Here is a 25,988-nt window from a genome sequence, read left to right on the forward strand (position 1 = left end):
CTTCAAGTCAAGCACTCCAGAGTCCATTTGCTGAAGGTGTGATGTTGCCGTGTTGCTGGTATGAAGTAGTTGAGCTTATTCCATTGTTGGTTTGTTAGCCAACTCATTGCCACTCCTATTTTTTCCAGCAGAAGTTTCTTAGTGGATATTACGCAACAGAAAAGAAAAACTCCAGCCCCTGCATTGCTGCCATTTCAGGCAGCCAGGTTAGAGGCAGAACCTGCAGAAAACTTCAGGGCGGGGGGGAGAAGGCATAAAAATAGGTTGGTTTGTTGTGTTTTGAGAGTTTCCTGTAAAGGAAGATACACAATTGCTTGACCACTGCCAAGCCAAGCACAGCACAGTAACAGCCTGGGTGGCTTTCAGTCTGAAGGATGCCTATCACTTTGTGATGCTTGTTAAACCAGGGCAAGAATACCCTTAACCCATTTGTAAACGCACTGTGCAGACAAATGGGGAACAGCAGCACCTAACAGGTATTTGCCATCAGTGATCAGGCCTGGAGCTGCAGAACTCTGGGCTGGCTTGAAGAGGAAAACTCCTTCATGCTTACAAGGGAAAAAATTGATGAGCAGTGAGGATATCTACTGAAGTGAGGGTCAGGAAATGGATATATACAGGTATCAAGACTCCAAAGTCCCACACAATCCTTCTGCCCATGGCAGGAATAAGCACTTGATTTGTTAGTTCAGATTGTTAAACAATGCTCCTTACAGGAAACAGCCAACATTCCAGTTTAACTGTGCCAAGTTATTTCAACCTTAGATAAAGGCTCAAAAATCTAAGTTGAAGTAAAGCACATGCAGCTTTTCCGATTCCATCCACACATCCGTATGTGCCCGGGGAGCTGTGCTGTCTCCAAGGCCCTTGCTGAGGAGCACTCCTGTTGTGCAGAGGTTCATCTGTCACACAGACTGGACGTGTGCTCAGTAACGCAGCCACTGCCTCTGGGGTCATGGTCTCCATGCAGGAAAGGCAAGTCCTGACACCAGTGTAACCTTCTCCTGACTGTCCCAGTTGTACACTGGAGTGAAGGGTGCCATTCAAGGCTTGTGCTGTTTGTTCAATGCATGTTCCACCAGATCCAACACAGCGATTTGTCTTGCAACGAGTTGTCTCCATTAAGATTCTCCTTAACATGGTTGTGAAGCATTTACTGCTTCTTAAACAATGTTCCCTTTGTGCTCCATGTGGGACAGAGGGCTGCGTGCCCTCAGATGAATTACTATTGCTCCTTTATCGTCACCTCTTCTTATGAAGACTCACATCCAGTTCACTACAAGGTTTCTTCCCTTCTAATATTCTGATGCTAATTCAATTTGTTCAGCTCAAATAATGGCGAGGTAAGGCAAAACTCTCACTGCTTGTACTTGCATGAACTGGTTTCTGAGACAGAAGATTCCAATGAAAGGCACCAGTTTCCTGTAGCTAATTTGTCAGCCAACTGCATCACGTCAGAAGAGCAGGTTTACATCCTAAGAAGGCCAGTAGTTAAAACCTCAGCCCCTCCTCAGACACACTCCAGTGAGTGTCTGGAATCAGGAAAGAAAATTAAATAGCCATTAACTCTATGGAAGAAAGCTGTCTCCTCTTACCAGTACCACTGCAAAAATAGCCTATTACATGCAACTTGATGCATGCAACCAGCCTCTTTTAAAGCGAGGTATGCACAGTGTATCTGACCCTCTGTAAATAAACTCCCTTGTAAGAATCCAACGTTAGGCATGGGAGGCCTATCATGGTGACGTATAGCTTCCACATTAAGTTCTGAAGGGATGAATCTCCCTTTGTATCATTCCAAGGTATTTTCCATGCCGATTTTTCTTTAAGTGTTCAAGTCTACAGATGAGTAAGTTGTTTTTAGGAGAAGAATGAGGGCAGGTTTACAGTAATGCCTTTCTTTAGGTCACTTCATTCACATACCACCACCACAGATTTGCTGTTGCTGGATTTCATTTCCTTCTTGAATTTCACTGGTATAATCCCAGTGCTTGAACTGCATCTTCCAGAGAAACATGGCCACTGCTTGAGAGCGGATGGAAAAGCTGTCTCACAAGCTGGCTAGTCCTAAAAATACCTGTAGGAACGGAGAAGTACAGGCTCACCAGCTGAACGCTGTTTCCCTGCCTCTTGTCTGCTGGCTAGGCAACCAGAACCCCCAGGATACTTGCAGTAGGAGGTGAAGAGCTAGTAAACATGAGCACAACTTCAACCTGTCTTTAAAAGAAAGCCGTTAGAGGATGTTAGGAGTGAACAACTGAAAACACACAATTATCAGAAGAGCCGCTTACTACTGCAGGGTACTGCTTTAAAGGAAAAAGAAAATCATTACATGGAGCTGCTCCAGTCTTCTTTATGTTTTGTGATAATAAAGTTACCTTTGGATAAAAGAGTTAGAGGAACGGAGGAGGGGATACCAGCTCAGGTAACCAAAGGTTTGCTAAACTGGAACCTTTAACACTGAGTGAAAACCTGCATCCCACGCAGGCTGTGCTGAGCGATGGAGCAGGTACTCCAGGGTGCAAACGCATCCTGCATCTCCCACCACAAGCTGTGTTTGAGGGCGTGCAAGACCAGGTGGAGCTGCAGTGTAACTGCTCACTGGTGGTACAAAACCACTCGCAGTCTGTTGGTAACAGATAAGTGGAGGAACTCAGTGCTGCCCGCTACAGACTCCTCAGATGAGCGCTTCTTAAAAATTAATAAAATGGTTTATTTTATATATACATATGTTCCAAAAAAATTTATACAGTTAAAATAGCAAATTAGTGATCTGGTAACAATACTGTTCAAAATAATCTCTTTTGTATGAACATTAAAATACACGGTTTGTTAAAAGCGTTTCCTTTTAGTGCTTCCAAAGCACAGCGTGTGCCAAGGCCACCTGAAGAGTCTCCGTCCTCCTCACAGGATGAAAGAGAACTGAAGTCGGGGACCTGGGAAGCCTCAGGTGCACTTTGTCTGCAGACAAAACAGAAGAGAGTCTGAGGTAGATTGTTTAGTGACCAGCGGGTGGTAACAGTCACAGGGCTGTCTTTAGCTTTCATTAACACAATAGCAGTTTCTTTACTCTCAATCTACACTGAATCTCAAGTTTAAAGGCATGGCTAGCAGTTCTTGGGAACAAGACCCTTGTCTCTGTGGTGGCAACATGCAATTTTACCAGTGCAGGTGTTTCTGGGAGGGTTTTTTTTGGGAACACGGGCTCTCTCCACGATGCAGACAGTGTGTGCATTTGACAGTGCCCCATTTTTAGTGCAACCTGCTGCCTATAGCACGTAAATGTCTAATGACAGCGTTCAAATGAGTAAATTCTCATCACCTGCAGGAGGGGCAGCAATGGGTATTTTCTTCAGCCTGTTGAGCAAATAGCACCCTCCACAGGAAAAAAGCCACACCTTTCATAGCAAATCCTTAAGGTTATAGCCCAGCTTCTGCCGATAGAGGTTCTTAAAGTTAAAGCTCCACTGCTTCTTCTCAGACTGTGACAGTAAAATCACTTGACTGCCAAGATGGTGAGGGCGGCAGTGACATCCTCTTCCACTCTTCTGCGGCACAGCAAACTCATTCCTGGTCCATATCCGTCCAGCTGGTACATTATTATCTACTGTTGACATGATTAACTCTGTTGGGTAGGCTGTTGAACTCTAGTTCCTCTAGTATTCTCTCTAAGTGTTGTATTAAGACCCGTTTTTTAAACCTGAAGAAGAAAGGGAGAGCAATTTCAATTTGCATCTTCCAAAAATACAGTTGAACAACTCAAGACAGGACAAGGGCTGATGGGTTTAAACTGAAACAGGGCAAGTTCAGGTCAGATATAAGGAAGAAGCTCTTCCCCTGTGAGGGTGCTGAGGTGCTGGCACAGGGTGCCCAGAGAAGCTGTGGCTGCCCCATCCCTGGCAGTGCTCAAGGCCAGGTTGGACACAGGGGCTTGGAGCAAGCTGCTCCAGTGGCGGGTGCCCCTGCCCGTGGCAGGGGCTGGAGCTGGAGGAGCTTTAAGGTCCCTTCCAACACAAACCATTCTATGGTTCTAAGACTATGCATCCACAACAAATCATATTACCAGAGGATCATCTTTTCCCAGTATGGAAGAGCTGGTTTTATGTATGACATTAGAATGGCCAGAAAATGTAATTTAATGCAGCCACCCTTACCCAATGCACCCAAATTTGGGGCTGGTCTTTAACAGCAATCCATCTATGGAGTTGACACTTAAACTTTAAGTAAAAAACATTTACTCTATAAAAATATAGTAGTTGTTTGAGCACTAAAACCACTGTAATAATTGAAATACAGCAAAAAGGGAAACAGAAATTACTAGTACTGGGAAAGTTTGATTTACTACTTATCTAAATCAACATAAGTCATTTATATCTGTACAAACCTCGCTGCTTCCTTGATAGCAAATTCAATGAAATACTTCTGAATTTCCATAGGTCCTTGCACCTCCTCAAGGAGAGAGAAAATTTTTTCATAGTCTAAAAAGAGAAAGAACATAAAAATTCAAGCATTTATTAAAAAAGTAAACCAAAACCTTGAAAAATGTGTTTTCAATAAAGCTTAACAGTCAAATAAAGCAACAAGCCCAGCTCCACGTGACTGCATACGGTAATATGTGTAAGGCAAGAAAAAGCTCACATTAGCTTTATGCACACAAAGCAGGTGTAATCTGAAGTGATACTGAAATGTGGCACCAAAGAATTAGGTTCTCTTTAGGAGCAGCAGCTAGGAACATCTGTCCTTAGAAACTGCAGGCTAGGGAGAGCAGCCTCCTATCCTCATGGCTGCTTCTTCCTTCTCCTGCCTGAACTCTGCAGCAAAGAAGGTGACTCGCAGTGAACATAGTACTGTTTTACTCTACAGCACCACTTCCTAGACATGAATTTGGTATAGGATTACACGAGCCCACCTTGCAAAAACAGGAAGACATACCCAAATAAGAAGTTTTCAACCATCTTAAAAATAAAATACAGATGCAGCATAAAAATGGCTTCATCGCTCAACAGCTTCTGTATGCCACAATGATTATAGACCTCAAAATACCAAGTTTTGGGCAAGCAATCCAAGATCAGAAAGCCAGAAGAGTTAAGAACACTCCATTATACTGATTACTGGCACTTGACAATGCATTAGAGAAAGAGCCAGTAGTTTAATTTGTAGAGATAATGCACTCAGACACAGCGCATATATGGGACATCTGCCATTGGCAAATCCTACAGCACATACGTCAGCTGGAGTTTCAGGTTAGTGTTTTGATTTTGAGCCTGTACACAAGTACAGGCAAAGCATGTAACAAAAGATGAGGAGGAAAGTTACTTTTCCTCACAACAGTTTAGATTTTGAGGGGTTATCAAGCCTTACCGGAAAAAAGGAAAAAAGTAGCATTTAGTCTTCAGCTCTTAAGCATTTGCAACAGTTTCCATCAGTAATTACACTGTCTCCCAAAGTAAAACAGTTAATGGCAAAGCGATACTTTTAAGATTCCCTTTCTAACATAGTCCAAGATGCACCCTTGTAGCTAGGTATGTCTTCGCCCTCCAAACAAAGCTTTGAGGGGCACAGAGCAACAAAGTACACTACGTACACACAAGGAGCAGGGCTGCCTAAGGCAGAGTCTATCTCATCTCATTACATCATCAGGAATCAACCCAAAACCTCTGCTTTCGCAGGGTACCTTTTACACCAGTTAACCTATCTTCAAGGGCAAACAGGGTCACTTGGCACTCAACTTCCCAAGCCCTGCTGGCTGAACTACAACTCACTCACCCAGAGTGTATGAACTTGCTTCATCTTCTGCCCCTCCATTGCTCATATGCAACAACCAGAAATGACTCAACATCTAGAGTTGTACGTGGACTAAAAATAGCTCCTTATTTCTAGGAATAGCACCATATATAATATATTAATAAAAACCATACACCCACACACAAAATCCAACTTACTTCTTCCAGGTTTGCGAACCTCTCTCATCACTTTAATTTTGATATCAGCATTGTTTCCCTCCAGCATCATAGGGGTTATCTTAAATGAATTTGGCACAGACTCCGAAGTAGACTCCATGGCCCGTTTTTGGTCCTCTCCAGTCACACTGCAATTTAGAGGCCCTCGAACAAGTGCGTTGGGACCAGGTTTATGATCCAGTCCATCTTCACTTAAACAATTGAATTCAACAGGTAGAGAGTCCAAGTCATTGGGTAATACTTCATCCTCTCCCATAGCAGCTGGAACCGAAGGACCCATTTGCACAGGTAAGCCATCCATCTGCTTTTCCAGTGACTGACAGTTCTCTGCTTTCTTCTCTCCATTGCCATCCTGGACAACACTGTTATTGGTATCTACAAATTAAACACAGGTATCTTACTAGTGTGTAACTACAAGATCAAAAAACCCCAAAAGGAAGTAGTTCTGGATCCTTTCATGTCTGAAGTAGCACACGGTGATGTGATAGTGCTGGACAACTCTCCAATACTTAAGGGGACCAAAGGAATACTCCCTTCAGACTGTTACCACCTCATCTCACTATCACAAAGTCACCATTTTCGCTTTTTTTATTCCAGTCTTCATTAGCTATAGCAGCAGCCTGTTTATCTAGGCCAACAAAAGAAACTCAAGTCCTACTGCACACTAAAGCATAAGCTTTATAAAGCACTGAATCAGCTCAGAACGCACACAAGAGTGCTTTGCTTTCTTTTTAAATCATATGTGACCACTCAGGCTGCTGCACTACAACTCAATATACCTTTATTTGCTGGGACACCTTTGAGGTTCGGATAGGATGGGGATCCAGCAGCAGATGGTGGCCCTTTCCCACCAACATGGTTGGTGACGACAGGCGGTGACTGTGGCCGTCTCAGCAGTGGTGACATGCTTCGCCTTCTCTTCAGTGATGCTGGAGTGTTGAGCTCTCCAGGACGCTTGATCTTATTCTGAGGCCCAGCAACAAATTCATCTGCTTCATCTATCATCATACCCTGAAAAGGGAAAAATACCCCCAAGTTTTAAGAACAGTACATAAGAGAAATTACTCCATCAGTGAACTGATGAAACAAGCTCCCCTGTGTTAAAACTCAAGTGGCTTTCCAAACGCTTTACAGCTCTTGGAAGAGAGTTACCTAATGTACACTGTAACCAGAGACAGAGCAGTGCCACATCAGCATGATCCTTTACACATTTCCCCTGAACCACGTGAAAGGCAGCAATCCTTTCCTCAGATGACACTAGAGCTACACAGGTTATAGCAACACACTGTAGTTGTGAGAGAGAAATTCTACTCTCAAAATGATTTCAAGCCATCTTAAATATAAAGGCATAATAGACAGTGTGGCAGCTCCCACCTTCTTGTCCTGTTTAAACGGATTGCCAAATGTATGAAGTCTTTTTGGTTGGTCTGGGTCAATCTCCCGAAGGGGTGAAGGCATCATTTTCAGGTATTCCTGGTAATTCCCCATTTGAGCAACAGGAACGCTGTGAAGGCAGTCTGCAACAGAACAAGAGGTCTTACTTTAGATCTACCTTAAAACTAAGACAATACAAGCTTCAAGCATTTCAACTGCAAGTGTTACCATTTAAGGAACTAGAAATTACTATTTCTTTTCACTATGGAGGAAGAGCTGGAGACTACAGCTTTAGAAATAAGGCTAGCAAGAGCTGAGCTTAAATGACGGAAGAATGAAACAAAAGCAACTTCAGTCTCTATGCTAACAACTGCAGCTTTAGACTGCTAGCACCTAACAAAGCTAAACCAAAAGAAGCTCCTCTCTGCTTTATGGCTATAAACCCCACACCTACCGAACCCCAGTGTACAGAAAAGCTCTCCCACAAAACTGATTTTAACATTCAAAGCAAGATGACACCTTGCATGACCCAAGGCAAAAGTTTCCTTCTTTCCCCTTCAGAGTCAAAAGGGCATGGACTGAGTCAGCAAATGATGCAATGTCCATTTCTGCTCTCATACTGAGGGCAGAAAACACTATTTCAGGGAATAAAAGAACCAAAAAGCTGTACCCTCTCCAGACTGCTAAACAACGACAGTGGCTCCTTACCTTCATCCTGCCCCAAGATAAGCCTGTGTGTTTTCAGAAGATTGGTTCTCATTCTAGTGAGCTGGTCCAGAAGACTGCGACGAGGAATATCATAGGCATTTCTGAATGCCTGAGGCTTCAAATCCTGGTTTTAACACAAAACAAGGAACATTCAGTTAACCAGTCAGCTCACATGCACAGACGAATTCCTCTACGAGCTGTAATAATGTTAACTGTTAATTATTCTGAAGTCACTTCAGAGCCTCACAACAGGATAGAGCAGACTCAATGGCTGTCTTTTCAACAAGACCTCATTGTGCACTAGTACTTTCAGTTCCATCAAGCCCAAGCATGTTAAGTCCTGATGAACACCACAAGCAGGGATTGTCACTTAAAACAGTTCTCCCTGTTTACTACTGTGGCATTTCCAAACAGCCCCAAAAGCAAGTGCAAAATCTGCATTTACTCTTCTCACCATTTATGCCTACGCTGCATTCTTCACGCCTCAGTGAAAGCACTCCCTTCCTTCCTCTGCACTAAGTCCATAAAAGTTACCCATTTAGAACAGATGCAGTTAACTGCTTAATCATGCAAGATCACTCTGTGTTTACCTTGTTTAACAGTCCTATGTGGAAGCCAGCGAATTCTTTAACGTTCATTTCCGCCAGTCTCAGTGGAGATTCCCCAGTGATCCCTTGCAGCAGCTGCTTAAAATCCCTACTGTGTACCAAGGAGAGGCCACTGGAGTGGTTTTTCACTTTTATTCCAATTTCTTGTGGTACTTTCTTACCCACTGAACCTATTATCCGTTCCGACTCTATTTTTGTCTAAAATGGAATCACACCATGAGTTACCAGCAGGAATTGCACATTTCCAGTATAAAACATAGTACATTAACAGAATCAAACTATGAATTTAATTCCCAACTGCTCAACAAACAGGAGAACTACCTACCCCGGGATATATTGGATTACATAGATTAAATCTCAAGTAGAAAGAAATCCTAATGTGCTAGCATATGGAAAAGCCATTTAGCCAGTGGATGTACATTAACATGCCAGTAGGAGATCTGTGAATATCCCTGATTTTGCTAAAAGTCTCATTTTTTGTGTCCCTAAAGAATCATCTTTCAAGGGAAAGGGGAAAAAATAAGGAAAAAAAAAGGTGGGACAGGGGGGATGCCTTAGGTTACTGTAAAGTTGCATCTAAATAGTATTATTCAGATACAGTAACAACTTCAGGTTTTGTTATTGAAACCACCTATACAAGCTAAGGTTTGCACTGCATGTTTGCAACAAGGGAGAGAAATCATTTTAATCAGTAAGTTTCCAAAAACATATTACTTCTCAAATTAGCACAGATTCCTTATTACAGCTACAGATAACTTTACTGTAGTCAGCTTTAACTGTAGCAAAGGAAGATTTTCACCCACTTGCAATACCTCCACAAACACCCCAACCAACCAAAACCCCAAACCCCACAGTGCCTGCAACCCACTTCCCCCAGCTCTCATCCTCTGCAGGGTTTGCTTCGTTATCAGTGGGAAACTCTGAGTGTCAGGACAGCAGGAGCACAGCATCATTCTGGAACTGCTTGTCCCTATACAGGAGCTTATAATGCATCCAGCACATCGACACTGTTTCATGTGCTAAGAATGTCTGTGAAAACCACAGTAGCCATCTCAAGCCATTCCAACTCCATATTGCAGATAAATAATGTGAATTTGGATAACGTTAAGTTATATATCACAGAAGTTTGATGTCTATTAGTCACTCAGGCATTCACAGGGTTTTGGAATGTATTTTGTGCGTTCTTTAAGGAGGAGGATTTTTTCCTTTGTAATTATAAAGGCTGCACTGCTTCCCCACTGACTTCTAGACATTAAACTACTGTTGGAAGCACCATTTGCGCTAAGGAGGCATGGCTTTCTGACAGTTACACCTGAAATGGCATTCTCAACAAGGAGAAAAAGATAATGTAAGACTATTTGAAGCCTTCAAGTGTTCAAGGCCAGGCTGGACACAGGGGCTTGGAGCAAGCTGCTCTAGTGGAAGGCGTCCCTGCCCACAGCAAGGGGTTGGAACTGGATGAGCTTTAAGGTCCCTTCCAACCCAAATCATTCTGTGACTCTATTTCCCACCAGGTCATGCTTAACACACAGAATACATTTGACCTGAGGGAAACAGGAAGCTCAGATATAAAGCTTGAACTATGATTTTGTTCCCCGTGGACAAGAACATCAGCTTCTTTTGGAGCACACACATTGCCAAGGCACATGTGGAAATAAACATGAGACAGAGCAAGCCTCTGACTTCAGCTGTGAAGAAGGATGGCAAGAGGAGTCAGCAATCCAATTAGTGATCATCTTTGGACCTTAAAGATCTAGTAGATACTTAAAATACAGTTGAACAGGTCTCCTTTGTGCTCCCCTCCACCACTTACAGAAGGCACAATCACTGGCTAGAGAACCACTCTGGATTCACCCATATTTGCAGTGGAAATGCTCCCCAGGCTTCAATTATAGTATTTGCTGTACAACCATATGAACTCCCACAGGGATTTAACTGCTTTATAATGAGATTACCACAAACTAAATAATCAACGCACTTCTAATTGCAAAGGTTTTATCAATACTACCTGTTGGCTGAGTTTTTTAAGGTAAGAGATAACACTGTAACTAAGTCCACAATCTAAATTATCTGATATCAGATTTGGAGCTCCCATCATCCTTAGGGCTTTCTTTAATGGCTATAAGGAAAACAAAATACACAATAGTAAGAGAAGAAGTATTTAAAAAGAAAATTGATAAGCTCAATTACAGGAAGCTAAGGCACACAGATCAGTGCTCTAGCTTTTCCACTTTTGGCCACTAAAATCCAAGTCTATTCAGATAACATGTGACATGAGTTTGGTAGTCTAACTAGCACGCAATGGACATTATGCCACATTACCAAGACACCACACAGAGTGGTGCCACTGGCAATTTCCACTCAAAGGCTCAGTACCAGAATAGCCGGGATGATGCAAGTCCATCTTGAGGTGCATTGTCCAAGCTACATGTAAAAGGTGCCTCCCGCCACCCTTTATTTAGCCCAGGCAGTTCTCTTGGTATCAGCTTCCCAAGTTCTAGCACTTCCACCCACATTAATGAACAAATAAATCTGCCTTTTCCTTCTCAAGTTACAAAAATAATGCCAAATTGAGTTTCTCTGAACCATCGAGTACTTTAGATTAAAGCTTATTTAATATTTAATGAACAGAAAATACATCTACTATCTGAATACAGTTACTATTACTCAACATTACTACAAACGTATTTACTACTACATATTTGAACTGATCTACATACCTCTACAAAGCAAAATGTTTACTACCTAAAATGTCATCATAATCACATCAAGTTTACTAGGAAGAGGTCTGATGCACAGGACTCTGGTGACACCAGCCATTATACCCAGGAGGATGAAATGAGTAAAGGAACATACCAGTAAGTAGTAAGGAGGCATTGTTTTTAAGTAGTTGTCAAAAGCCTGTCGCCACTTCAGATTTGGCTTAAGTTTGTGAACCTTAAACAAGTCATCTGCAACAAGGAAAACAACAGAAGAATGTTTCATTTATAGCGTCCCAGACCATTCGTGTTATCCAAAATTCAGTGTGCCAAGTTCCAACCCCCCTTTTTCTCCTCCCTCCACCCATCTCCCAGTGGGGCTTCCCCCCAAAAACTGTTCTTAACCTCAGGTTTGAAGGATTGTGGATCCCCAATCCTAGCTGCAGTGGACAATACAGGACAAGGCCTCATTACAGGCAAACTTACAAGGTACACCAGACTCAAACCACACAACTCCTAGCAGCATGGAAGGTGCAAGAGATCACCTCCCTCACCTCTTTCCCGCATCATCAGGGACTCCCTGTATCTGATTTAACCAAACAACATTCATTTGGTTCAATTTCCATTTTCAGCCCAGCTGTGCTTTGTTCCACCTGTATGAGGAATTCTGGTCTCCAGGAAAAGCATTTTGGAGTATGAAAGGGAAAGAAAAATTAATAAATCAGAGCAGGGAATCCCTCTGGTCAGCTTTGCAGCCACACTGCCTGCCTCCTGCCACAGCAGCAAGCTCTCCCTCTGATACAGAGACAGTCATCAGCTACAAAAACTGCTGCCCTTTAAGAGACGGGCAGCCAGGCACATTATTTCTTTTGGATACTGGTTCAGAAATACCTTGCTCACGCTAGAGGTGTGCATATTGCCGTTTGGAATCACGAGTTGAAGCATTTGCTGCACATGCTATAAACTGTAGCAGTGATCTCTAAAACACCACCACAGTATCCTGCAATTTATTATTTGAAATTATGGATAATCAATGGAAATCAAGTTTCTCCTTAAGCAGAGCAAAGTGAGGCAAAGGGAAAGATATGCAGCACTGGAGAAAGGGATGTCCAGAAACTAACTGGGGAGAGCTGCAGGAGACAGATGCACAGAAGAGGGTGTGCGAAAGACAGATGCAGCAAAGAAATTGGTTTCTTCAGATTGAGCTTTCATGAAGATAGATTTGGAGAAGGAAATTTGACTTGCATAGTATTCTGCACAAACCAAACAGATGTTAAGAGACCATTTCCCCAGTTCTCATAGTCAAAGCACACTTGATTTCAGGTATTTTCCAATCTAAATGAGCTCTGTATCACATATAAAAAACACACTACAGATGCTACTTATTCTCTTCCCTGTCCTGAAGGAAGTGGGGTGGAATTTGAGAGGACAAGTTAGAACTCCATTTAAAATCTCAGTACACCACATGCTTAGCACTATTATCCAAAAGAACTTGTGATGGTATCATGACATATGGCAAATATAAAATAGCATCCATTCTTATCTTACAGGCCTATTAACTTTTCGCAACAAAACGGAAGTTAAACTATATTCCTGCTCCCAAAATTCAAAATGAGAGGAAAAAATGCAATGTAAAATGTTCAGTATTATAGTATGGATTTATGAGCTACGAGTTGCTTGAGTACAGCTCTAACCTTAAACCCCTTATCAGCACTTTATTACTGCCTCACTGCACTGTGAGGGTTGTAGCAGTACATAACCCCTGCAGCTCAACTGCAACAGCCACTCTTAAATGGCAGAGACCTTCCTAATGCTCAGCTGGCTGTGACTCCTAATCCATAGCACAGCTGCACCCCGAGATGTCAACCACAAAAGCACATCCCTGATCTCTGCTGTTCAAGTAAGAAGTGCTCAAATCGAAGCAAAGATTTATCTGCTTAAAGCGAGAACCTCCCCACAGCACACACTCACTGCAGGCACTCCTACCCTCTACAAGGAAGACAGTCGTGGTAAACACAGCCCCAGGTTTCAAAGAGAACATCACCATCAACACCTTACCTGCCTCTACTGTGAGAGTTTGAGACATACACTGTCAGCAGACTGCAACACAGGCACTGGAAATGTGCTTTCCCCACTGTGCCCTGGCTGCACATAACCATTTATATCAATAAGCAAATAGTAACACACTCAACTATGTTTTTCATAGATTAAATACCAAACTTCGGTAGGCAACATCCAAAAGCATTGAAAAAAATATCCTAACACAAATTGATTTTAATTCAACCTATTCATTTTCAGATGCTGCTCTTTGTATAGGCCACTGACTTCAGAGCGCCATTCGTTTCTAAACTCAGAAAGCACTGGGTAATCTGGAACATGGTATCAAAAACCACTGAGGAAGGGCCACAAGCTGCAACAACTCAAGAGATCAGATAAACCCACAGACAGACCAATGAATTTCAAACTATGTTGCGAAGTCTTTACCCACTTCAGATGAATGTACAGAACAAGCAAACTGTGATAAACAGGATACCAACGCACATGTTGAATCCCAGTGCTACCTAAGGGGGCTTGATGCACTCACAATCTCAGTGAACAGTTAGAAAGGTAATTTAAAAGGAGCTCAGTAGTTCAGCTGGAGCCTAATTACAAGAACAGTTCATGTGACAAGTGCCTGGTTCTGAGTGACAGCTTGTACCATGCAACCCAATGTAAAACTTACACTGGTTTTTAAATCACTACTCATTAAATTCCACCTGAGCAAGCACACCATCGTTCCCTGCCAGCTCCTGTAATTCCCTGAGCTTTCTAATGCCTCTGCACTTTAATGCTCCTTTGTTTTAAGCAGTAGAGAGCCGTGATTTTACATTCACAGAAAGCAGTATCCTTCCCTGCAAGCCATCTAGGTAGAAATAATGTACAGTGGTAGCCACCATTAAAGGAAGGTATTTTGGCACTTTTCCACTGATAGAAGCTGTTTGGCTCTCCCTCCCACAGCATTGCTGTGGTCACATTTGTGGAAAAGCCAGCCCTTGGTTTCCAAAAGATTAAACCATTACTTGCAGGCTGTCTCAGGGAGCAACTGTCCATGCTGCAGTCCTTCATGGGCAGACATTTCGGCTATGCTCATCCTTCTGCATGTTCAGACCCACAAAGAAAGGGTAAGGACCACCTTGGCATGGTACCTTCCATTTCATCGCCGCTTCTGCTGACACTCCCAATGAATAAAATCACTCCTGTCACCCAGCAGTGGCACTCCCACTAACACAGCAAAGATCATAGAACCCTGGACTGGTTTGGGTAGGAAGGGACTTTAAAGATCATCCAGTTCCAACCCCATGCCACAGACAGGGACACCTTCCATTAGAGCAGCTTGCTTCAAGCCTGGCCTTGAGCACTGCCAGGGATGGAGCATTCACAACTTGTGATGATGCTGAGGAAACATCTTGGCAAGGCAGGAGCCCGGAGAAGTATACCTCATCTCTGCTAAGCTCTCTATCCCCTCATTCAAGTCTACTTTAGGGACTTGGCTGTACAATTGGTTTTAAACAGACAGGTATCTGAAGGGCTAGAGCTTTGCTAAGATCAGTTAAAGGCAACAAAGCTTCAAGAGGAAGTGTCTATAACATGTGGGCCAAATGTCCTCAGCAAGAAGTAGTGAGCATCTGTCTGTGAGATATTCTGTCTTCAGAAGTCTGCCTCACTGAGCAAAACGCAGCGCATATGTCAGGTTAACACATGGACTGTGTGGATTTACTGTTCTATCAAGTTCTTCTTAATTGGCTCCTTTCCATAGAAAGCTTCAGATTTTAAAAGCAGATCCATTAAGTTATAACCTAGGAGAGGCTACAGCATTCCCAAAGCCAATCTTGCAAAAAGCCAAGATATGGAATCACCAAACCTATAGGATGTGGTACAATTTACTTCTGTCAGTCCCAGAGCACTACACCTTGGTTCAGTTTGCTCAAGTACTGCCTGCAAGCTTCCTCATGCATAGCTATCTTACCTGTCTTTTAGGACTGCATCTTCAACTGTTTTCCAAAACCAGAATTAAAACTGCTCAAGAATGCAAGAGGAAAACAAAAATTCAAGCAAAAAAACCCCAAGCATCTTACTCTCTGTTTGTAAGGTTGAACACACACAAGCCACCTGAAAGTGGGTTTGGCTTTGTCTGAAATAATCACTAGATTGAACAGATATGATCCACGGTACTATCCCAAGCTAAGTCCCAGTCCTCCAACACAATATTCTACCAGTAGGGCAATAGCCACTTGAATCACAGAATCCCAGACTGGTTTGGGCTGGAAGGGACCTTAAAGCTCATTCAGTTCCAACCCCCTGCCACGGGCAGGGACAAGAACCACACTGATGCAGCAGTATGGGTGGTAATGGCTGATTTCTCCTGGGCTTGGAAGCTCCATATCCTTTGTAATCCAGATGAGACATGCTCAAATCAGCCCCCTGCTGAACATCAGCATCTACTATTGGTATGTACAGACACAAAGGAAGTGTTTAAAAACAGAAACTACCTATCTACAGAGACAAACACAGTGTTTTTTACCTACAAATAATTTAACAGGTATCTTAGCAATTTTCTGTGCTGCTAAACAGGAAAGGGGCCAGATCTGCTTCCATGCTTTATGCATATTCCACAGAACTGAATTCCATCATGCCTTAGAGACCAAGCATAAGCAAAGTCCTGGAAGGAGATCTGAATGTACCACTTTGTGTCTGTGTTACCAATACCGAATGCACAGTATCTGCATTCTAAAGAAAACATTCACTTTACAACTGGGGCAACTGAGAAGCTCTGCATCTTCCTTTAAAGTGCTATCAGGAATGCAAGATGTGGGATAACCAGGTGAGTAACTGCAGAATAGCACTACACATACTGAAAACAGAGCACAAATAGCTTTATAGCCCTGCAAAAAAGGCAGGGGGAAGACAAGAGCTGCCAGGGAAGACACAGCAGAACTGCAAATGTCAGCTCAAAATGGACAGGGGAACTCATTCAGGATCAGAGATGGCTGTTCAGGTAGTGGATCTGCTGCAGTAATTCAGTAGCCACAAATGTACAGAAGCTCTGATTTAGTCTAAATGTATCCTACTTGCACGCTTTGGGACAATTATTAGGCTACATGGATGGCTGTAAGAGACAAACACAGATTTCTGTGGTTGGTTATGACCAGGATTATGAGAAAACATTCCTGAAATGTGCTGTGGGGTTTTTGCTAGATATGAATGGAAAAATCCTGTGTAAGGCAGTCAGAGTCAATGTTAATTCTTTGACCTCTACTCCGTATTACTAAACACACCCACAAAATAAAACAGAACAAAAAAGTCTTACAGCATCTGCAACTAAAAGGGTTCATAGCACCCAGGAAACTCTTCTCTCTGCCATCACCTTTAGGCCAGAACCCTCATAGCCACAATTATCATGGCAGTTACTCAAACAGCACCTTTTCATACCATCCTTCCTGTAGAAAGCATTTCACTGTGGGAGTGAAAGGGAAAAAAAAAGCCACTGGTCCTTTGGGCAGGGAAGAAGTGAGACTGGTTCAGTGCTCAGTTCCTTCCTACTGCTCTAAACTGCGCCAGGGAATTCCCTCTTCCCAACACCCATGACAAACATTGCATCTGATCTTCCAGTAAAAAATGAGCTGCTACAGGAGCAACTGCAAAACCTGGATACACCAGCCCCTAAATGAGGGAAAAGAATGGAGGTTGAAGCTTACTCCAGGTTAAGGAAGAGGCTATGTGTCTAGGAGGTGAACAGCATCAAACATGCACTGGAAGCAGGTAGCTCTCCTCCTCTGCTGGAGAGAAAAAAAGGGAGAGGGGGTATGAAAATCCTCTCCTCCCAAATTATGTTAAAGAGTTTGCAACATTCTCTACTCTCTGATCTCCATTAGTTTATAATGTCTCAAACTAAGGCAGAACACCAACCATTATTGTTTTGCTTTTACTCTGAAGTAGCTGCATTGGCAGTGCAACGTAAATAGATTACCTACCTAACAAGGGAAGTAAAACAGGATAGTTGTAAGGCATCACAAAGAGGTTTACACAGGTTAAAGTAGTGCTTGCTTTTAAATACCCAAAAGGATGGCCAAGTTCGCTGTATTTTCCACTGCTACTCACAAACACCTGACAAAGAATAAGAGAGATCACTGCATTAGAAGAACACGAAGAGTATTAAACATGAGACATTTAAAGATCAAAATCAACCTGGATCCAATTGCATTAAGACAGCAAATTATCAGGAACAGCCAAGTCTGAGGTTGCACGCATCAGGATGGGTATGAACTTATGTCCCCCAGTCACAAAATAGAGACATACATTTAGTGTAGCCCCAGCCACTGTGGAAATGCACTTCACAGTCTACAACTTTTAGTGCTTCAGTGAAACTACTTTGAAGTGATGCTCTGAAAAGCTTCCCAAAGTATCTAAAATAGATTAGGGGGGATCTGCTGAAGGTACGCTCAAAACCAATCTATTTAAAATCAGTCTTCTGACTCATAACATGAATAAAAACACTAAGAAATGTAAAACTTCTAAAGCATAGAATTTAAGCAAACCAAATATTCAAGCAACATCTTTTAATCATGGCAAGCACCAACATTCTTAACACTGACCTTTTAAAGTGTGTGTGTGTGTGTATATATACATACATGCACGTGGGTATATTAACACTGAAAAGCAATACACGTAAACTATTCCTTCAACAGTACGAAGATGATACATATTCTTACTGAGACAGTCAAAATAACCACCATCCAACCAAAAATAGCTTTCCTCAAATTAAAAAGGTAGATCCTGCAGTAAAAAAAGAAGTGGTTTTCCCCTCTATTTTTATTTCAGGGCCTAAGGAACTGGATTTGTTACATGGTTGCTATGACAATGAGCCTTTCCTCTAGTTTGGGTTTGATATGTAGCTGGGAGAAGAAAAGCAGTTTTTGCTCAACAGCAGAGTCATTTGAACTCAGGCAAACAACGTCCCTATGAATGCTTGAAGGACATTCTGAAATTAGTTTATTAAAATCAATGTTGCTTTTTCTTCTGAATATCTGTGCTATATTTTCAGTGAATTTACAATATTTATAAGGGAAACCAAAACACATAAAGAAACACCTCCAAGCCCATCTTTCCAACTAAGTATCCTACTAAGCAAATTCCTGGTGAAGATATTGGGCTATTCTTTACAAGAACACCATTGAGAAGGGAATTAGAAACCTTATTTTATAAAGGATGCAGAAACAAGTCCCACATTCAAAAAACACAAAAAGGATCAAGTGACAAAGGATTTCTGCAACAGAACTTTGACCTCTTCAAGGCCAATTTAGTCACCAAGATCAGCAGCTTCCATGTAATTCCCATTATTTGCAGCTGTAAAGTAACTGATGGAAACTACTGCTTGGTTTTCCCTGTAAGCAAATGGACGCCTACAGAGAGCTTTCAATTTAGCTGAAAATGGAACCTGCAGGACATATTTCTTAGCAAAATGAGATGGACCCAGAAAGAGAATTAAATGAGATTACAAAGTCTATAGAGGGAATGCTCATTCTGACTCCTGATAATTCTACTAGAAAGGAGGTAACTGAAACCTTGACATGTTTCTTATCAACTGCAGTGTGCAACCAGACCCCAATTCCCCAAAGACAAGAGTACCTCAGGATACCCATTACATTTCTCAAATCAAATAAAGGGCAAATACCTGCCAGCAGGTATGAGGAGACTTTCGTTCCAAGATGTATTGTGTTAGGGGTGAAGGCTCAAGCTCATACTTGTCAAAAGGAAGCTTGTCTATTACCATTGGCTCACAATCAACACAGGAGAACCTCACAACAGGGTGAGCTGTGCGTGGAGGCTGAAAGGAAGGGGAAAAAGCACGTCAACTGTATGGTATTTACTGCAATCAAATCAGTTCTCTTACAAAGACTCACAGGCAGATATTTTACTATCCTATGGGCTTAAACAATCAGTTTCCACAATCTCCTTTAATAGAGAAAAGGATGCAAGCACTCAGAACACAATATAGATTCACTAAATATAAATGAAGCCACACACTGATACACACATTCTTTCCACCAAGAGAAAAACATGGTTAATAGTCAACTCTTTACGTTCATATTTTAAAGCCTCTGTATCAACCCATAACAACACAGATAGATGGCTTAAAGAAAACTTCAACTCTGCTTCCCAGCTTGATGTTCACAGAATCACAGATGTGAAACTGCACTCACTTCACAAATGGTATCTCAAGAGATTCCCTGCAAGTCTGATTTTTATGTTCCTCTTGAATCAGGGGAGAAGATGGACAAACAGTACCTTGAGTACTTGCAGAGTACAGAAACAGAACATGCCTAACAGGAGATGTTCAGAAAGGCAAGTAAGGCATGCCAAACGTATGATCATTTCACTGAGCAAAGGAGGAATGAATGCTGTTTCCTCCTCACTTTCTGAGGGAGTCAGCTCTTCTGTTTCAGTTTTATTTCTTCCTGCTCGTGAAGAAGAGTCTATACGTGAAGTAAAACTTACAGAAAACATGGGTGATGAGCTATCAAAACTAAATACTCCTTTTTCCATCTAAATGTGTTTTATAAAGCTTAGATTAAAATGTAATAGGCTCCCTATGATTTGTGGTACGTGAAGCATTTTATAGTTAAATTTCATAATCTTCTAAAAAAACATTTACCAAATGAACTAATCATATACATGAAGTAAACCTTCCAGATGCAAAAACCATCACAGCATACAGTATCTATGTTAGATTATGCCATTCTGTGTTAAGAATCATTTTAACTACCTTGGTAAAGCAAAGATAGATGATATTAGTCAATATGCAAGAAGAGAAAGTGAACTCCTGTAGTATTCAGTTTCCAGCCTGTTTCATTAGGTGGAGAATCCTTCTTTCAGTTCATATTTTACTTACCAGTGTTGGTGAATTCTGATCAGGCCAAAAAGATTCTGGGATTGGCCAGTGCCCCACAGGAACCCCCGTTTTGGGGTTAGGCCGGACGTAAATGAGTTTATGACAACTATGCCACGGTTGAGAAGCAAATGAATTGATGGGCCTGGATGAATCAACAAGTCCATCTACAATTTAAAGAAAGCAAAATAACAACAGAAAGGAAAATAAAAAGCCACATGCATTTGTCTCTCAGTATCAGCAACCAATATGATGTTTCATTACAGATCTTTACGTCAGTGGTTGAGAAAACTTTAAGGATCAAAATGTAGAACAGCATCATCTGAGGAATAAAGGTCACATTTGCCCATATCTACCCTTCTGCTCCTGTGGCACAGTCATTAGACAATGAGTGCAGCATAGCACACTGGCACAGTACAGAAAAGGCTTTTGCTTAAGCTTAGGAGGTTGATAGAGATCTTATAAGCAACAAGCCTGGTGTTTTTAGTCCTGCTGCACCTGCAAAGACTAATCCTTCACATGTACAGTCTTTCCACATAGGACACAAAACTCCCTGACTGATGCTGCCATTAGTGGGAACTGAAAGAGAAGAAAAGTTCCATGGAGAAGCTGGATGCATCCTGCAGGACTGGCTTTTGTCTCAGTTTTAAGCAGTAACGATTCACAGACCATTTAAACCCCACTGGCTACCCCAGTGTGCTCTGCAGTGCTTCCCCCTGCACACTGAAGACAAGAGTTTTGTAGCAGTACAGAACCTGACTATTAGTTTTCAAAGCAAACAACACAGCAGAGATCACCCATTTAAAGAATCATCTTCTTTTTAAAGAGATTCTACATTACTGAGTTTTATTGCTTCAGCTAGCTGGCCAGTAGTACTATGGAAACCACCTTTCAGTTACACATCAGTTTGGTTTCTCATCATTATACACAAATGACTTTTATAGCTTGGGTAAATCCCATTCTATTTCTATCTAGTTTAGGACTTTCAATTTGCATGAGGATGGGAAGTCTTGGTATTTATACATTCATGCCCACACCACATCACCACTTAAATGTGACCAAAACAAGAGAAGGTTTCACCAGTCATGTTGCCACACAGGAGAGCATTTGGGCCAACACAGACAGAGGAATTTGCCGAGGTGCTGTCCTGCCCACCATTCTAGGAAAGGCTTCCAGTAAAATGAAATTTAAACAAGCAAAAGGAGAAAAGAAATATATACAGCAAGAAAAAAGGTGATTCAAAAATGACAGCAGGAATCAAGCTGGCTATGCTTGGATGCTCAGGGAATCCTAAAAGCTACCATGTTTCTGACATTCCAGAACATCTTCATTTCCTAAATATGAACTGGTCAGCTCTCTCCTCATTTTCAGCCATGAATTTCTGCAGATGTGAAAAATCACATCAGAGGGCATTTTTGTCTTCCCTGCACTTCCCTTAGAGCTAGCAAAATAATGCCTTGGGGTTTGCATGCAGCTTTTCACTTGCAGCTCAGAACATTCACAAACTTATTGTGCAGTGGTTAACCAGCAGAATGACAATGTACAGACATTACTTTAGAGATGTTCAAGTGTTTAAATACACCAGTCCTGGATTTCATTACTTTAAACCCAAGTTTTGACAATGCTAATTCAAACTTTACTACTTCCTCCAAGCATTCACTTTCCTCGGTGGCCAAAAATTAGAGGTTAAGATGACAGCAACAGGAGAGCTGGCAAGCAGGCACATCATCCATACAAAGATATGCAAACTTATGGCACCATTTAACTTATTCAGGATCAAGCTAACACTTGTGAAAATGTAACAGAGACAAGACTAAACACGAACATAAAACTACTCAGAAGCTATGAACAGCACATCCATTATGATTTGGGGTATTTAAAGAGATACCAGAGCACTATCACTCAAGCATATAAGCTTTAAAGCTTAAGGGCTTTTATCAAATGTAGTAGGCATCTGATGCATCCTGCACACTACAGGGAAAGGCTAGTAGGAAGGACAGGAAAAAGAGGGATATTTACATGCATATAAAACCCCTCTTGAACATTAAGGGAAGCAAAATGAGTTACTGTACCTTCTCCAATAGGAGCTGGATCTGGTCCTGACTTTTCAAAGTTAATAACAACTCCACTTTGGACTTTTTGAACTAGAGATTCTAAACATTGATTCAACATTCTTTGTGTCCGAACACAGTAAGAACGACCTATGCAAGAGAAATGACACAGGGAAAACATGAAAGGCAGTTTTGAGTCATCTGAATTAAGGAAGATGGTTTCTGACGTAAGTCAGTTTTATCTAAAATAGCAACAACAAACTTTGTATAAGGTAATGGAAAAGGCAAAACACTTTTCAAATGCAGTCCAACCAAGGGGGGAGAAGAACCACCAACGTTTACTGAGCTTTTACTCACTACTCAAAAAAGGCTATTAAGGCTAAATCAGGCTGGCTCAAGTCCAAGTTTATAAAGACCCTTGAGAACATCTGATTTTGCACACATATATACACAGCATATACATACACACACTACAGACTATGTAATCTATCTGCTTTTGTCTACCTAAACCTTACCAACTCCTATACACACCCAAACTTTTCTCTCCCACAGATTAAACACCAATTCAAGTAAAATCTGATCAACATCTCAAGGAACAGGCTCCAGAATTCACTCTTTTAAGACTAAATGAGCCTTGCAGCAGAACGAACATCTCGGTAATACCTGTTCAACTGAATTCAGCAACCTCATGACTAAGCAAAGCCAACCTCTGGAAAGACAATCTAAGATGTTTTCCAATGCCGCCTACTGGTGCATTAAGAAAATGTTCTAATTTCTAGATCTGAAATAATGCTTTATTTTAAAGTTCCTGTTTGCTGCTGGAAACCAAGCTCAAAAAGCACCACACAGACAGCAAGTAGTTGAGATGGAGAGAACAGCAAGAGGCAAAGTCCAACTCTTAACTGAAGAAATAGTTTAAGGCAGATGTTAAATGTAACCCAAAGTAACATCTAGTTACCTCCTGTAACTTCACACATCTGTGTGATAGCAGATTCATCAGTAGGCACACTCCCAAGCTGCTCTGGTTCAGCAGATGCAGCTCCTGGCAAACGCAGCACCAGAGCAAACAGCCTTTGATCCCAACGAAATGGTTCTTTGGTTAGTTCACTCCCAGGCAAAGGAGAGTTCAACGGAAGATGAAGCTGGGAAAAGAAAGATTGGAGAATATTTTTAAGCATTTGACAAACCACCTAAAAACATAATATCCAAATTCATTCATTACCCTGTAAAGGACCCCATTTCTCTCCTATCAACTCATTTATCTGAAGTTAATGGTCTGGAAACCCATAGGGCTATGAATTATGGGGTTGGGCAATTAGAGCATAGCTAGCTTCTGTTCTCTATAAAACAGGCTGATGAAGCAGAAGTACCATTGGAAGGAGAAAACAATTAATATTCATCTCAGCATAGCACCAACTTGCAAGATCCTAACTCAAAAGAATTTAATACAAGTTTACCTCCTCTTGAACTCCAGCTGTATTTGTCAGCTTGTTTCCATCCGTGATGGTAATCAAAATAGATGGCTCCAAAAAGAATGGATTCCTTCCCTAGAGACAGAAGCAAAGGAATGCTGAGAGTAACCTTAACACTCACTTGGAGGCTTTTATTTTTGTCTGTATAAAATAAACAGTAAGATGAGCAATGTCTCAAAACAGTCCTGTAATTTTCTTTCAGGAGGTGTGGAGCCATACAGAACTAGACAGGATGTGCTACTCTGGGCACTCACACACGCTCCCCACAAAGATATGTTTAGAGTTACTAGTCTTTTTCCTCCGGTTATAGGCTCAAACCCCTCTAGGCCACAAAAGTGGTACATAAATTAATAGCATAGACAACTCAATTTCATGACATCAGGGGCAAAAACCAGAGGACTTTTAACTGAACCCTTCAAATGAGAGAGGGGAAGTCAGGACATGAACTACAGACAACACAAAACTGCAAAGCAGATTCGCTGCCATCCACTGTCCATACTCCTATACAGCAACCGTGCATCAACAGTCAGGGTCATTTATACTACTACTTTCTTTGCAGTTCAATAAGGAAAAAGGCACTAGTACCATAGAATCCCAGTCTGGTTTGTGTTGAAAGGGACTTCAAAGCTTATCCAGCTCCAAGCCCCTGCCACAGGCAGAGACACCTTCCACTAGAGCAGGCTGCTCCAAGCCCCATCCAACCTGGCCTTGAGCACTGCCAGGGATGGGGCAGCCAAAGCTCCTCTGGGCACCCTGTGCCAGCACCTCAGCACCCTCACAGGGAAGGACTTCTTCCCGATATGTAATCTAAATCTCCCCTCTAGTGTGTTCCAGGGTATGTTCAGTAGAGAAAAAAACAGTTCAGAGCTCAAGTTTTAACACCCGCCTATCCAACATTTGAGAGAAAAAGTGAAAAGCAAACCCAAACCTGAACCACCAAAATCTCTCCCCCACCGATTTCAAAACCCACAGAAAAATACAAACAGATTTGTTACCTGTCCATAGTTGTCTATTCCAGACACTAATCTATTGAGATTTAACAAGTCAAACGATGACCTGAGTGCCTGACCAAGGGTTGTTAGTCCTGAAGCTTGAAGATTCTTCAGTTCATTCATAAACGTGGCGTGGTTTTCCTTCCATCCAGCCTATTACATGAAACAAAAAAGCTTCTTAGTTATTCTAGCAACAAACTGTAATCAAGTGCAAGTTGTCATTTATCTCCCTTCCCACCAAAAATTAATTACATTCCTGATTAACAGACACACTGCATCATTAACATGCTACACACATGTGCACAACTTGAGGTGAAACGCACAGTTAAGTCTACAACCTGAGACTCAAAATACACACATTTGAAACAACTTGCAAATATCCATCTTTTACCATAGAAATTGATGTAGAGGTGATAGAATTAATAGAAATCAAGCCCCCTCTGTCACTTCTGCATTACAACCCCCCTACCTTTCTCCTTCCTGGATGTTTTGACTGCCATTCCTCTAACTACACTCTCCTGTCCTTATATCCCAACACACAAAACACTGTGGGGTAGTTACACCCTATATAACACAGAACCAAATCACTGTGTCTCAGGATCCCAGCCTGACACTTCGGAGGTATTGAAGGAAGTGAAGTTATTGCTGACAGCGCCTGCAGCCCATTCAGAGGAACAGGGATGAGGATGGCTCAGACCCACCAGCACTCTGGATCCCATGTTAAGCAGGGCTGACACATCAGCATCACTTGCGATTGACATGCCCTTCTCTTAAGAAGTGGAATGCTGCAGAGTGAGGTAACTACATTAGGAAACACAAGCTCACAGAGATTGGTCAAGGATTTAAGGTGCCTCAACTATAAGAAGGAAAGCTTGAAAATCCCAGATATTCACACAGTTACCAGCCTTGCTATCACACTGTACTCTCTACAGCAGTTATTCACTCAGGCTCACTATCCTCTGGCACCAGAAACATTCCTGTGCTCCACAAGGAATTCTAGTTACCCAGACATGGAGAGATTCCTTTCAGACAGCCTGACTTTTGCTGGGACAACCTCCAAGCAACACAGCCTCCATGTGAAGCAGCTTCTCTGCTCCCCAGTGCAGGGAGCTCAGCAGCAATCACCACAGTAAGAACCTGAAAGGACAGGATTTTCCTGCCCTTTCCACAGCTATGGCCCACAGCTAACCTTCCGTAC

General features: G+C 42.0%; 1 protein-coding gene across 6 annotated transcripts in view; it reads right to left on the reverse strand.

Moving 5' to 3' along the window:
* Positions 1-2,689: 2,689 nt before the first annotated feature.
* The window catches only part of LOC136019668 (integrator complex subunit 6-like), a 39,928-nt gene continuing 16,629 nt past the window's right edge, over positions 2,690-25,988 (reverse strand). Inside the window, exons 3-19 of one of the 6 annotated variants that reach the window (XR_010615002.1) lie at positions 24,794-24,943; positions 23,784-23,873; positions 23,285-23,468; positions 22,348-22,476; positions 20,279-20,442; positions 19,061-19,213; positions 17,361-17,493; positions 11,507-11,601; positions 10,659-10,769; positions 8,633-8,848; positions 8,043-8,166; positions 7,335-7,477; positions 6,740-6,971; positions 5,943-6,335; positions 4,385-4,478; positions 3,399-3,700; positions 2,690-2,961 (exon numbers count right to left, since the gene is read on the reverse strand). Coding sequence is in view for 4 of the 6 variants with exons in the window: in XM_065690107.1 (XP_065546179.1) it covers positions 3,601-3,700; positions 4,385-4,478; positions 5,943-6,335; positions 6,740-6,971; positions 7,335-7,477; positions 8,043-8,166; positions 8,633-8,848; positions 10,659-10,769; positions 11,507-11,601; positions 17,361-17,493; positions 19,061-19,213; positions 20,279-20,442; positions 22,348-22,476; positions 23,285-23,468; positions 23,784-23,873; positions 24,794-24,943 (2,511 nt within the window). In the remaining 2 variants the exon portion in view is untranslated. Of the gene's footprint in view, positions 3,701-4,384; positions 4,479-5,942; positions 6,336-6,739; positions 6,972-7,334; positions 7,478-8,042; positions 8,167-8,632; positions 8,849-10,658; positions 10,770-11,506; positions 11,602-17,084; positions 17,166-17,360; positions 17,494-19,060; positions 19,214-20,278; positions 20,443-22,347; positions 22,477-23,284; positions 23,469-23,783; positions 23,874-24,793; positions 24,944-25,988 lie in introns of those variants that run through there. The other 5 variants (XR_010615001.1, XM_065690107.1, XM_065690106.1 and 2 more) reach the window with 5 other exon arrangements.

The sequence above is a fragment of the Lathamus discolor genome, chromosome 9 (assembly GCF_037157495.1).
Source record: "Lathamus discolor isolate bLatDis1 chromosome 9, bLatDis1.hap1, whole genome shotgun sequence".
Classification (NCBI taxonomy): Eukaryota; Metazoa; Chordata; class Aves; order Psittaciformes; family Psittacidae; genus Lathamus; species Lathamus discolor.